We start from the raw sequence: 15,068 nt of genomic DNA on the forward strand, positions 1-15,068 counted from the left end.
CTGATTCTTGCCACTGAAAAACAGGGATCAGCCCTAATCATCTGCATAAATGAGGTCTCACAATGCAGGACTGATGGCCCTGCATTGTACATGGTGACCTCACAAAATTGACTGCCAGCTGGGGCAAGGGTAAGTCTGTGGGAGGAAGGAATAAGGTCATTAAAGTGCTTTTTTGGTACTGGTGGAGCATGGAAGGTATTGTATTGGTGGAGCATGGAGGGGGGAACCTGTGGGAGAGAGGGATAAGGTAATTAAAGTGCTTTTCATTGGTACTGGTGGGGCATGGAAGGTATTGGGATTGGTTGGGCATGGGACGAGGAACCTGTGGGAGAGAGGGAAAAGGTGATTAAAGATCTTTTTATTAGAACTGGTGGGGCATGGAAGGTATTGGTGCAGCATGGAAGAGGGAACCTTTGGGAGAGAGGGATAAGGTCATTAAAGTGCTTTTTATTGGTACTGGTGTGGCATGGAAGGTATAGGTATTGATGGGGCATGAAAGTGGGAACTTGCAGGAGAGAGGGATGAGGTCATTAAAGTGCTTTTTATTGGTACTGGTGTGGCATGGAAGGTATAGGTATTGATGGGGCATGAAAGTGGGAACTTGCAGGAGAGAGTGATGAGGTCATTAAAGTGCTTTTTATTAGTACTGGTGGGGCATGGAAGGTATTGGTGGGGCATAAAAGGGGGAACCTGTGGGAGAGAGGGATAAGGTAATTAAAGTGCTTTTTATTGGTACTGGTGTGGCATGGAATATTTTGGGATTGGTGGTGCATGGGAGAAGGAACCTGTGGGAGAGATGGAAAAGGTAGTTAAATATCATTTTATTAGTACTGGTGGGGCATGGAAGGTATTGATTGATGCAGCATGGAAGAGGGAACCTTTGGGAGAGAGGGATAAGGTCATTAAAGTGCTTTTTATTAGTACTGGTGGGGCATGGAAGGTTTAGGTATTGGTGGAGCATGAAAGGGGGAACCTGTGGGAGAGAGGGATGAGGTCATTAAAGTGTTTTTTATTGGTACTGGTGGGGAATGAAAGGTATTGGTATTGGTGGTGCATGAAAGGGGGAACCTGTAGGGTAGAGGGATAAGGTAGTTAAAGTGCTCTTTATTGGTACCCTAGGTAAAACAAGTATTTAACCCTTGCATTGTAGCCCCATTGTAAGGGTATTTTTCTAATTTCCTCAGAGTTTAGGGAGAAGTCTGTGCCCTGCAATGACAGTTATAATATGCCAAGGGCCAATATTTGCCACGCACACACACATATACTTTGATTTAACACTGAATTTTTCAAAACATTCCAGGCCCTCACCTCTAAGTGTAAGTCGTGTGTCGGCGTTGTCCGGTCGCAGAGACATGCGGAACTCTGCCCTGCTGGTGAACATGCGGTACGGCTCCCGGGTTCCTTGTGTGGTCAGGTCATCGATGAGGACACCAATGTATCCTTCTGTACGGCTAACCGTGAACGCTAGCTGACCTTTCACCTTAAGAGCGGCATTTATTCCAGCTATGATCCCCTGGCAAGGCAAACATAACATCAAATCACAAAAAGGTAATATTTTATCTCAGTCAAGCAAGGGAGGTTCACATATCCGGTGCCATTCATCCAAACCACACAACAATTTCAGTGGCTGGACAGAGAGGAGGACCTGATGGGAGCTGAGCTCTAGAACAGTAATAATAGACATTGCATAAGCCTGTAATTATTATTTGGGGAACCCATACACGCCATAACAGGGAGCCTTTGTTCAGCGCTGTCCCTAGTGTCATGTTAGAGGAATTGCAGCACTGAGACATACAAAGCAAGGAATAAAGCAATTACCCCACAGCTCATTACAGGTACAGTGACCCTTTATTGGATCTCAGAGATCAGCCATATATAACAATTATCTTCATGTAAGAAAAATGTTTCCCAGGTTCTTCCTTTCAACTGTAAACCTGCCCCAGACATGCAACTTTATGTTCTAGATTTAAAGCTGAAGTTTATTGTGCCTACATTTTGCCTTCCCTAGTTTAATTCCCCCCCCCCTCGCCAACGTGCTAAAGACATCCTTAAGTAAAACCTTTCCAGTTTTCATTACATACCTAATTTAAATTCAGTGATGTCATCACTGGGTCTCTGAGCTTCTCTATGCAATGCAGTCAGTGGCTGGTGGGAGGGGCCAGATGGGTGCTGTAAATAGCTTGCTGAAAACATCACAGCCCCCTGCTCAGTACTCCTCCCAAGATCCTCCAGCCCTGATGGAAGTAGTGGGCTGGCTCTTGGGAGGAGTTATGCAAATATTAAAATGCTTTGATATGTGTTTGTAAGGGAGATTATGCAAGGGAGATTATGGTGCTGGGAGGGGCTTCCTGAAACAGCGAACCACCCTAGGTAATGCCCACATGTGATGCTGCGCCTCCATTACTGAAAAAACTAAAAGCCAATAAATAAAAGGGGTGGGGCATGGATAGTATGGCTGGGGAGAAAAGGGCTATATGAAACTGGGTGCCCTCCAGCCAGGAAATGAGGCAGGCTCTATCTGACTTGCTGCAGCTTCTACTGCACATTGTGAGGAGCTCACAGTGTGCAGTGAAACCAGAGTAAGCCATTTCAGTCCAGGAGGGGAGCCTGTACAACTGTGCAACACTAAGGGGAAGAATGGAGGTCAGATTTAAGTGAAGGATGCTGAATTTCCACTGTTGGTTGTTCAGCATAAATGCAAAAAAATTGTCCCTACCTAGCTTTGCATGAGACACGTTCAATTGCTTGTACAGTTTTCTATATTTTGTTATGCTTAGTATACAGTTTACGTTATAAACAGAAATATAGGGAGACTGATCTGGGGGCGTTCTAATAAAAGTATGATAATGTGGATATTCTTTACTCTATGGCACATGTGTCAAACACAAGGCCCAGGGCCAAATGTGGCCCTCCAGGCCATTTCATGTGGCCCTCGCAGCACTTCTCCAGGAGAGCTCTGGTCCTCCAGACCCTGCACTTTCTGCCCAGCTTCTTTCTAGCAGAAGCACAAGGTAAGAGGGGTGCACTGTATTGTAGGGGAACTCTTGACTTCTGGTGATGCGGGGGGGTCTGGACATCTGATGTAATGGGAGGTGAGGTGCTCTGGACATCTAGTCTTAAAGAGACAACAGCCCTTTGAGGGCAACCATAATGCTGATTAAGAATAGACCGATATGGTTTTTCTCAGGGCCGATACCGATATTTTGGTCACAACGTATCAGTATTGGCCGATATTTTGTACATTTAAAGTTTTGAAAATAAAAAGAGAATTTTTGACACAAATCTGGTAATGAACATGTTAATTTTTGTTTATGCTTAATGGCTGGCTTGCTGGCACCCTGTGGTGGGTGGCTGGCTGGCACCCTGTGGTCGGTGGATGGCTGGTATAGGGGCTGTGGGTGGCTGGCTGGTACAGAGCCTGTGGCTGGATGGTACAGGACCTGTGGGTGGCTGGCTGTCTGGCACCCTGGCTGTGGGTGGCTGGCTGTCTGGCACCCTGTGGTGGGTGGCTGGCACCCTGTGGCGGGTGGGTGGCTGGCACAGGGGCTGTGGCTGGCTGGTACAGGGCCTGTGGCTGGATGGTACAGGACCTGTGGGTGGCTGTCTGGCACCCTGTCTGTGGGTGGCTGGCTGTCTGGCACCCTGTCTGTGGGTGGCTGGCTGTCTGGCACCCTGTGGTGGGTGGCTGGCACCCTGTGGTGGGTGGGTGGCTGGCACAGGGGCTGTGGCTGACTGGCTGGTACAGGGCCTGTGGGTGGCTGGCTGGTACAGGGCCTGTGGGTGGCTGGCTGGCTGGCTGGTACAGGGCCTGTGGGTGGCTGGCTGGCTGGGTCGCTGGTACAATGCTTGTGGCTGGCTTGCTTGTACAGGGCCTGTGGATGTGGGTGGCTGGCTAGCACCAGGCTGCTGTGGGTGGGTGTATGGCTGTGAAACTAGTCCCGACTCCAGACGAGGCTGTCCAAGGTGAGGGAGGCGGCCTAAGAAGGCAGAATGACGTCACAAAAATATTGGCAATATCAGCCAGTTCTGGGGCCGATACCGATATATTGGGGAAAGTGCATATCGGCCACTGATATATCAGCCTTGCCAATAATAGGTCTTTCCCTAATGCTGATACCACCCGAAAATGTGTTTGACACCCCTGCTCTATAGAGATAAAAAGAAATCGTTCCTAGATTATTGCTAGTATTTTGCCATCTAGTGGTGGAAATACACATTACATGTTAGCTTTTATAAAACCCTTTGTATACTGTAGGAGAAATATTCATGATAACAGTTACACTAACACTGTATCAGGCATTTTATTTTGTCAACTTGATTTCAGAATAATAACGGATGCATCTCTTGGGTACCTGAGCTGCAGCCTCCTCATATCCCGTAGTGCCGTTGATCTGTCCAGCCAGGAAAAGTCCCTGTACTAGAAATGACTCCAGTGAGGATCGGAGCTGTCTGGGGTCCATGAAGTCATACTGCACCCCATAACCTGCAAATGCAATACAACGCTTACAGCATTCAGAATAAAGGATAGACCTTGCGTATATTAAACATTTCAGATAGCCTGATGGTTGCTGAAAGTAAAACTTGCCAATTTACTCAACATTAAATAGCCAGAAATTACCCAGCTGAAGTAGAACTCCAGTTCCTAAATTCGCTTGGGGTCTTTTGTAGCTCTGCATCCAATTCAAGGACACAGGATGAGAGAACAATGGCATGGGGGGGGGCAATAACAAGACTTACAGCTATCAGCAACATAAACCACTTGCCACCCAAACCAATTCTGACATCTCTCTCCTACAAGTAAAAATTATCTTTTTTTTTTTTTTCTGCTAGAAAATTACTCAGAACCACCAAACATAGCAGAGACCCTAGGGAATAAAATGGCGGTCGTTGCAATTTTTCAAACGCGACTTTTTGAGGGGGGGGGAACACTCATGAATTAAAAAACAAAAACACAATATGTACCCCAATTTTTCTGTACAATGTAAAGGTGGTGTTACGCTGAGCAAATAGATACCCAACATGTCACACTCGTGGAATGGCACCGAACTTCAGTACTTAAAAATCTCCATAATCGACGCTTTAAAATTTGGGGTTAAAGAGGAGGTCTAGTGCTAAAATGATTGCTCTCACTCTAACAATCACAGCGATACCTCATGTGTGGTTCGAATGCTGTTTACATACGTGGGCGCCACCTACGTTTGCTTCCACATGCAAGCATAAGGGGTAGGGGGGCGCTTTACATTTTTTATTTTTTTTTATTGTTTTATTTACACTTATTTATTTATTTTTTTTATCACTTTTATTCCTATTAGAGCCCATTCAGACTGGCGCGATCCGACTTTGGGGGGGCGACCTGTGAAGTCACGGTGCACAGCGTGCAGTGCGACTTCGGCGCGACTTGCAGAGACTTCATATAATTGCAAGTCGCCTCCAGGTCGCCCCAAAGTAGTACAGGACCCTTTTTCTAAGTCGGAGCGACTTGTGTCACTCCTATTAGAATGGGTCCTGTACTACTCAATGGCGAGCGACCGACTTGGTCGCCTGACAAGTCGCGCTAGTGTGAATGGACTCTTACAAGGAATGTAAACATCCCTTCTAATAGGGCATGACAGGTCCGGTTTACAGAGCAATCTGGGGTCTATAAGTCTCCAAATCTCCGCTCTGTGTGCGGAGACGGAGCTGTCAGATTCCCCGCTGTTCTCTATGGGGAGATCGGACCACCTGTCCATTCTCATCCGATCCGCCAGACGGATGGAAAATAGGGTTTCCATCCATCCGGATTTCACAGACAGGATCGGAAGCGGATAGCAGCGGAGATGATATAGATATATATATAGATAGTTCCCTCCTGATACAGATAGGACAGCATGTCATCGGAGAGAATGCAGCATGCCTTAAGTATTCTTTTTACATGTTATACCGGAATGCAACGATCTTTCCTAACGCTTTGAACAAGCGGCTGTCAGTGCCATCTGCATACAAGGTCTGATTCGCCTGAGAGCAGCGTAGTAGTATCTGGTATCCATATCCATCAGAGGCCGTCAATACCAACTGGATATAGAGACACACTCGTTTGAGAGGAGTATAACAACGCATGTTATCTCTATCCATCTGGTAAGAAGCCCAGCGGGCCACTTTGAACGCACGGTGGGGATCACCATTGTTTGTTTTTAGAGCACTGGGATCGTTTAATTTTGCTAAGGAGAGCACTTACTTTATTCCGTCCGGTAAGGAGGAATTCCAACAGGTGGAGGGAATTCAAGTCACCATTTGTTTTCAACACCATCTGTCACTTATCACATCACTGAAGATTGTCTAATATCGACACGTTGGGGTCTTGGGACTTTTTTCTTTATACAATATTGTATATTGTACACATTGCACCATATTCTTTGTTTGATTTTTGAAGGTGTATATTTATTGGTTGCAAATTATTGCACAGTTATCTAGATATAGCGCACCACTTCAGTACACATTTAATTACATTTTTTCTGGGAGCAGCATATCACTGATCAGCGCACTTTTCTTTCACACATATATATAGATACGTTATAGATAGGAGATGTCTCCGCTGACATCCGCTGCCCCATAGGGATGCATGTAGCATCCGATCCGGTCCGCCTGAAAAACTGACAGGCGGATCTGGTCGGATCGTTCGTGTGAAAGGGTCCTTACTCTTTCTAAAAAGAAAAAAAGAGCTTTGCATTTGGTTCTACGCTAAGTAAGACTTGGCAAATATATCTGGTCATACCTGGTTTACTAGGTGATATCAGGATTAAAAAAAAAAAGAGAGAGAGAGAGACTTTGGTTGAACCAAGGACTCTAACCACATCCACTGACCTGGGCGAAGCATGTGAACATTTTCCAGCCCAGGAATCTCCTTCAGAAGCCTTTCCTGGGCCTCAGCTGGCATGGTCACAGACAGTCCCTGAGGGTAAATCACCTCTGAATCCGCCCCCTCCGGCTCCAGCCACACCTGATGCCTCCTACCTGGAAACCGCAAGATCTTTGACTCAATGGAAGGGCAGTACCTAGAAGAGGGTAAGTCTAAAAATCAGCCAATAGTCACAAAGATACGCAATAGGGTCATGTGATTAGTACAGGCCAGACTTCTACCTGGGGCCCATGCTGGTCTCCTTGACGTGACTGTTCAGGTGTAAATTCTCTCGAATGATCTGCTCCACTGCAGGAGTTGTGTAGGTCAGATGACACGGAACTTGGTCTTCAGGCTAGAGAGAACAAGCTAAATTAATGAGAGTCATCCAGTGGGCTCAGCAAGTCATGGAAGACCAAAAAACAACGGTGTATAAATCACACAACCAGATTTTACCTATAACAAAGATCTCTTGAGTGGGCTGAGCATTTATATCTCTAGTGTCTCACCTTGATCCAGACGCTGTCATTCATGAAGCTGAAGGGCACAGGTGGGTTATCTGCATCATGCCTTGCCAGAGCACTAAAGTCTATTGACTCCTTTAAGATGCGAGGTGGTGTTCCAGTCTTCAGCCGACCGATGGTAAAACCCAGGCGTTCCAGAGTATGAGCGAGACCAACCGCAGGCTCCTCTCCCCAGCGACCAGCAGGAATATTTTCCAGGCCAATCCTCACTGTTCCTCTAAGGAAGGTGCCATTTGTCAACACCACGCTGCTCGCCAATATCCTGCTTCCATCAGCTAGAGAGACAAAGCGTGGTCTGAAGGTTATTAATGCTTTTTAAAGGTTTTGGGTACTTTTGTAATAAATCCGTTTTCTACACCTTTCCAGTGCTCTGTACTGGCTGAGCTGAGTAGTAGCCACACCCCTCAGCACAAGTGTCCCAGACAGATTTGTATTTTAGAGGATGGCAGCATGTGTTAACAGATCAGTTACTGAGTGCTGATTAGTGTACAGTGAGACACCCTGCACAACTGCTGTAGCAGGAGGTGGAGGTAAGATTATGAAATTTAAAGCCATTATTATAATGTGCATATGGAAAGGGGGGGGGGGGAATGGCCTGGCGTCAGAGAATGGCTCCCTGATCCTCCAGCACCCGCTAAAATGAGGACTTTGCATCGCTAATAAGCAGAGACTAGACCAACAACGATGGGCAAGGGAGACAGGAGCAATTCGGCAACCAGGTCCCGCTCACCCCAGGGCGGCGAGACCCAGCTGAGCTGCAACTTCCCCTCAATCTTCAGGTCCCAGCAGCGGGACACACAGCTCTCCACACAGGCCCCTGCCCACAGCATGCGCTCTGCTAGCTGCAGCCCCAATCATGACAGGCACAACCAGCCCACACACCAGCAACCAGTCATGCACAACCTCTGTGCTTGGGGGATCTGCAAGCTATAGCCCAGGACATAAAAAACACCCTGTCAGCTGCCATTAATAAAACACAGGCGGGGGCTGATCCCCAGAGTCCAAGGGACTAAATGGAAATCACCCCACCTATTAAAAGGATGGGATTTTTTAAGGGTGTGGATTGTGCAATGGTGAGAATTCATTAATAGGAAAAGAAGAAAATATAAATAAAATAATTATTATACATCATTCATTAAAACCATGGTAAGACATTAGTTACATATATGTTATAACCACTGATCATATCTGCCAGGAGGAAAGCTTCCGGCCAATAGATGTAGATGGCCTGTTGATAATCACAACCAAGACAACATGGGGCTGAGGCGTTTCGCTGAGCTAATGTTCAAAAGTGCTTCCTCAGAGACCCTTTAAATCCTTGGCAGACACAAATATAAAGCAAAGGATGCCTTCAAAGGCTAGGATGTAAGGTTCCCTATAGGCATGCCAAAGACATCCGGCGGTAGCAGCTTAAGAGGAATCCCCAGCAACAAATACCGGGGTGCTGAGTCCTAGAATTCCAGGAAAGAACCCAATGGTTCAACCATAAGGGGAACCGCCACTATGGAGACCAGACGAGGTGATGGCAAAATCTTAGTCTAGTAGGTCTCCTGTAGCCCCAATAATGTCATCTCCAAGACGGAGAACGGCTTTTTCTATATTTTCTTCTTTTCCTGTTAATGAATGCTCACCATTGCACAATCCACACCCTTAAAAATCCCATCCTTTTAATAGGTGGGGTGATTTCCATTCAATCCGGTGGACTCTGGGATCAGCCCCCGCCTGTGTTTTATTAGTGTTCTCTGTTTCTGTGATGCGGGTGTGGCTGAGTACCCTCAATGCCTAATTGATTTTCTGTCTACCCTGTCAGCTGCCATAGCTGACCCCTGATTCAGCATACAGTCTGTGGCTACACGACTGGAGGGAGTGGAAGCTGCTACAAGCAGGCAAGAGACTGCCATTACAAGATGCACAGGCACCTGGAAGATCTAGATAATAGGGGACGCAGGCACAACATAGGAGTGAGAGGGTTCACTGAAACTGTTGAACCTGGTACCCTTCACCATTGCATAAAGGCTATAGTCAAGGAGCTGCTAGACAGACCTCATGACTCCCCTATTGATATGCAAAGCATGCAAAGGGCCTTACGACCCAGGGAAAGAAACTCTGACCCTCCACGCGACGTCATCTGCTGCCTTGTGAGCTTTCCCCTGAAAGAAGATAGCCTTAAGCGTGCCAGAAAAAGACGCCAGGTTCTGCACAAGAGAGCCGAAATCAAGCTCTTTCAAGATTTATCACCCATCACCCTACAGCACCTGCAAGATCTTTGCCCTCTCCTAGACCTTCTCCACTCACTGAAAATTTCCTACAGGTGCAAATGATGTGCATGTGACTATAAATCAATTTTTGTGGCCTGAGTTGACTTTATTTATTTTTTGCATCTGCAGTCTGTGCCTGCTCTGTGCAATGGTTTTGCACAGAGCAGCCTTGATCCTCCTCTTCACAGGTTGGGTCCAGCCAGCCCTCCTGGATCCTCCTCTTCTCCCAGTGCCCTCATAGCAAGCCCGCTTGCTATGAGGGCACTTGTGCATGCTTGCTGCTGTGCCCCGCTCTGTAAATCCATAAAACACAGAACAGGCCCCAACCTCCCTGCTCCCTCCTCACTGGCTGTGATGGCTCCCTCTGCCATCTCTCTCAGCCAATGAGGAGGCAGAGATCAAGGAGAGCAGCTACTGCTATGGATATTGTTGGATCATGATCGGGCTCAGGTATTAGGAGGGGCTGCAGGGGGAACTGCATACTGAAGGTTTTTTACCCTCATGCATAGCATGCATGAAAGTAAAACAACTTTCAGCCTTTAGAACCACTTAATTGAGGTGGGTGGAACACTAACTATTATTAAGAAAGAGATGATGCACTATATTATAAGCTCTTATGGGCAAAGCTCCCCTAACCCTCTTGTGTTGTATTCTAACTCTATTTTCTTGCTTTATACTGTGTAGTGCTACACAAACTGCTAGTACTAGATGAATGAATAATAATAATATAATGTTATTTCTGCTGCAGTAGTGGAGGAAATTAGCATTTTTTTAAAGCATTTATTTATTTATTTCTAAGTTTTGCAGAAAATTACCAAATACCGGAAGAACACAGAACCCTGCGTCCAGAGCACATAGATCAAATGGGTCTGGCAGCGCACAAGTAATATAAAAAACAGAACAGTAATTACACAAACACACGCGCGCGCGCTCTCCCCATCATCCCCTACACTGCAAATTTGAAGATAAAAATATCCTGGACATATACGGGAGCTCGGAGGCCCCATTCACACTTGCAAATCATTTGCGATTATCCGTGGGAGACTCAGTGAGTATCCCTGCGAATAGGTCCGGGTGTTAAGCTCCATTCAAAGCAATATGAACTCATCAGTGCCCGCAGATATTCCCACCATCTGCATGTAATTTCTCACGCGTGATTACCTGCAGGTGATAGGCCCAAGTTGATGATTACCTGTGAACAGCAGCGAATAGCTGGGAATGCTGCCAGTCTCCCATGCCTTTAATTCGAACATTGCACCAACACCTATTCGCAGGGATCCCCGCGCATTATCCCACGGGTAATTGTAAACACTCCCCCCCACAATCGAAAGTGTAAATAGGGCCTAAGGGCTCATTTACACATGGAGTCCGTCGGACGGACTCCGTTTTTTTCAGCGGGGGATCGATCCGTCGATCCCCCGCTGAGCAGGAGGATGACAGCTGTTCTCTGTGCTGTGTGCGGAGACACAGCTGTCAGGTCCCCATGCATCTCTATGGGGGAATCAGATGGGAACGGACCGTGGACAGATGGAAAATAGGGTTTCCATCCGTCCAGATTTGACGGATCGGATGTCAGCAGACATGTCTCCGCTGACATCCGATGTCCCATAGAGATGCATGGGGTGACCATTCAGATCCGCCAAAAAAACTAACAGGCGGATCCGAACGGTCCGCCTGTGTGAAAGGGGCCTAAATCATGAAGCTCAGGTAAAGTGGTCCTTTACCCTCCTCCCCTCATTATCTATTTTTTTAACCCCTAGTTGCAGGTCCTGCACAGGAAACATACGCACCCATCCACCAGATCCAGCAGTGTCCTGTGGAAATCCTCCTCCTTTCAGTACCGCACCGCCATGTTCATTTGTGACATCGGGCTATGCTGGGTTCAGCGGGGGGGCTCTCTCAATGACTCAATGCTAAGCCTGCTAATGTCTCCTGGGATATGTGGAATGTGTGGGTACGGGGAAAAATCAAGAGAGCAGCCTAAAAACATCAAAATTACGAGGCTTATATACCAATGCCAGAAGCCTGGCCAACAAGATGGGAGAGCTGGAGCTGCTGATGTTTGAGGAGGACTTAGATTTTGTGGGGATAACTGAGACTTGGTTTGACAGCTCTCATGACTGGATGGCGTCCATTCAGGGGTATTCCCTTTATCGCAGAGATAGAGAGGGTAAAAAAGGGGGAGGGGTATGTTTGTATATTAAGAACAGTATACAGGTAAATATGAGGGATGATATTAATAATGGAGCTATGGACGAAGCAGAATCCCTATGGGTAGAGCTTCAAAGGAAAGGCACGGTGGGGAAGGTAATATTGGGCGTATGCTATAGGCCCCCAAACCAGAGGGAGGAGGGTGAGGTGGACCTCATGTTACAGATAGGATTGGCAGCAAGGATGGGAAATGTCATTATAATGGGGGACTTTAATTATCCTGATATAGACTGGGCAGAAGGAACCGCGCATTCAGCCAAGGCTCGGCAGTTCCTAAATGTTTTGCAGGACAATTTCATGGGTCAGATGGTGAATGCACCGACAAGAAACAATGCGGTACTTGACCTACTGATTACCAACAATACAGACCTGCTCACGGATATAGAAATACGGGACAACTTAGGGAACAGTGACCATAGGTCAATTGGTTTCAGTATTAATTACAGTAATAGGAAACACAAGGGTAATATAAGGACACTGAATTTCAAAAGAGCCAATTTCCCTAAACTGCGCTCGCTGCTAGAAAATATCAATTGGGATAGAACCCTGGGAACAAAGAACACGGAGGAAAAATGGGAGTGCTTCAAGAGCATACTTAACAAGGGGGTGGACCAGTGCATTCCACAGGGAAATAAATTTAAAAGAGCAAAACTAAACCCTGGGTGGCTAAACTCCAACATAAAAATGTATATTAGAGCTAAAGAAAAGGCCTTCAAAAAATACAAGACTGAGGGGTCATTGGCAGCATTTAAGCATTACAAAGAGTGTAATAAGAAATGTAAAGATGAAATCAGGGCGGCTAAAATAGAACACGAGAGACATATAGCGGAGGAGAGTAAAAAGAACCCCAAGAAATTCTTTAAGTATATAAACAGTAAGAAAGCGAGGCCAGAACACATTGGCCCCATAAAAGATGATAAAGGAAAAATGGCCACTGAGGACAGAGAAAAGGCGGAAGTGTTAAATAATTTCTTTTCTTCAGTCTTCACAAAGGAATCGGGGGGCTACACGAACCCCGCTTGTAAGGCCGAACTAAATAATACACCTCAGGAAGTGCCGCCATGGCTAACAGAGGATAGACTTAGAGCTAAACTAGAGAAACTTAACATAAATAAATCCCCGGGACCGGATGGCTTGCACCCAAGGGTTCTAAATGAGCTCAGTCAGGTGATTGCCAGACCATTATTCTTGATCTTTAAGGATAGTTTACAGACGGGTATGGTGCCAGCTGATTGGAAAAAAGCCAACGTGGTACCAATATTTAAAAAGGGGCCGAGATATATCCCGGGTAACTATAGGCCGGTCAGCCTAACATCTGTAGTCTGCAAAATTTTGGAGGGGATGATAAGGGACCACATACAAGACTTTAGTAATGAAAACGGTATTATAAGTAGTAATCAGCATGGATTCATGAAAAATCGTTCATGCCAAACCAATCTATTAACCTTCTACGATGAAGTGAGCTGCCACTTAGATAAAGGTAAGCCTGTGGATGTGGTGTATCTGGACTTTGCAAAGGCCTTTGACACCGTTCCCCACAAACGCTTACTGTACAAACTAAGGAAGGTAGGTATGGACCATAAGGTGAGTACCTGGATAGAGAACTGGCTCCAGGGGAGAGTACAGAGGGTGGTGATTAATGGGGAGTACTCGGATTGGGCGGGTGTGGAAAGTGGGGTCCCCCAGGGTTCTGTCCTGGGACCAATCCTGTTTAATTTATTCATAAATGATCTAGAGGAGGGGATATCTAGTACAATCTCAGTATTTGCAGATGATACTAAATTAGGCATGCCAATATCTTCTATGCAGGATGTGGAAATCTTGCAAGCAGACCTGAACAAAATAACGGGGTGGGCAACTACATGGCAGATGAGATTTAATGTAGAAAAATGTAAAGTAATGCACTTGGGGGCCAGAAACCAGAAAGCAAGCTACTCACTAGGGGGGGAACCTCTGGGTGAGTCTAGGATGGAAAGGGACCTGGGGGTACTGGTAGACAACAGGCTTGGAAGTGGCATGCAATGCCAAGCCGCTGCAAGCAAAGCCAACAGAATACTGGGTTGTATAGAAAAGGGGATTCACTCCAGAAATAAAGAGATTATTCTTCCACTCTACAAGACTCTGGTCCGGCCACATCTGGAGTATGCTGTCCAGTTCTGGGCACCGGTCCTCAGGAAGGATGTGCTGGAACTGGAGAAAGTCCAGAGAAGGGCAACAAAAATAATTAGGGGAATGGAGGACATCGGCTATGAGGAAAGACTACATGCACTGAACCTATTCTCTCTGGAGAAGAGACGCTTGAGGGGGGATATGATATCAATGTACAAATACTGTACTGGCGACCCTAGCATAAGGAACAAACTATTTAGAGTAAGGGAATACAATAAGACACGTGGCCACTCACTAAAACTAGAGGAAAGGCGGTTTAACCTTAAAGTGCGTAAGGGGTTCTTCACTGTAAGAGCGGTAAGGATGTGGAATTCTCTTCCGCAAGCAGTCGTATCAGCGGGGAGCATTGATAGTTTCAAAAAACTATTGGATGGACACCTTAAAGACCACAACATACAGGGGTATACAATGTACGGTTAAAAGCAAACACACACACATAGGTTGAACTGGATGGACTTGTGTCTTTTTTCAGCCTCACTAACTATGTAACTATGTAACTATGTAACTATGTAACTATGTATCCTAGGAGGCACAGCGGACAAAATGCATGTTTTTCAACTAGGCAAATGGAAGGCCGGGGGGGGGGGGGGGGGTGTAGGCTAGAAGAGTTTTCACCCAAAAAAGGTCAATAAAAAAATCCTATTTCAACAGTGGAGGGGAGTTGGGGTGCAGAAGCAGAAAGATGAGAGAGAAGGTGAAGATCCGCCTTAAAGATAGTGTCATGCTGAATAATTTTTAAGAAGAGAGAAAGTATCTTACCTAGCATGACCCCACTGACTTGACACTTTCCAGGACGAGAAGGATCTGGTGGATCCAAAATCAAATCTTCTACAGATCCTTCTCTTACGGTGAGGCCAGGAGTGTTCAGAATCTCTTTCTAGACAAAAAACAGAAAGTGTTGAAAGTTTTAATTAAAAACAGTTGGATAAATCTATACACAAGCTAAAGCAGCCTTTTTCACCCTGGGGTGCCTTGAGGTTTCTTGAGGGGTGCCTAGGCAAAATGCCTTAAAATTGCCCCAAAATTGTATAC

The 15,068-nt window shown here is 46.2% G+C and overlaps 1 protein-coding gene across 1 annotated transcript in view; it reads right to left on the reverse strand.

The window, feature by feature from the left end:
• Window positions 1-15,068, reverse strand: part of MTO1 (mitochondrial tRNA translation optimization 1) — a 43,740-nt gene that overhangs the window by 19,435 nt on the left and 9,237 nt on the right. The window contains exons 4-9 of the mRNA XM_082260176.1: window positions 14,796-14,913; window positions 7,384-7,673; window positions 7,117-7,229; window positions 6,841-7,031; window positions 4,353-4,483; window positions 1,309-1,513 (exon numbers count right to left, since the gene is read on the reverse strand). Of these exons, the coding sequence (XP_082116302.1) occupies window positions 1,309-1,513; window positions 4,353-4,483; window positions 6,841-7,031; window positions 7,117-7,229; window positions 7,384-7,673; window positions 14,796-14,913 (1,048 nt within the window). The remainder of the gene's footprint in view (window positions 1-1,308; window positions 1,514-4,352; window positions 4,484-6,840; window positions 7,032-7,116; window positions 7,230-7,383; window positions 7,674-14,795; window positions 14,914-15,068) is intronic.

This window comes from Pelophylax lessonae (genome assembly GCF_965119305.1).
Source record: "Pelophylax lessonae genome assembly, chromosome: 6".
Classification (NCBI taxonomy): domain Eukaryota; kingdom Metazoa; phylum Chordata; class Amphibia; order Anura; family Ranidae; genus Pelophylax; species Pelophylax lessonae.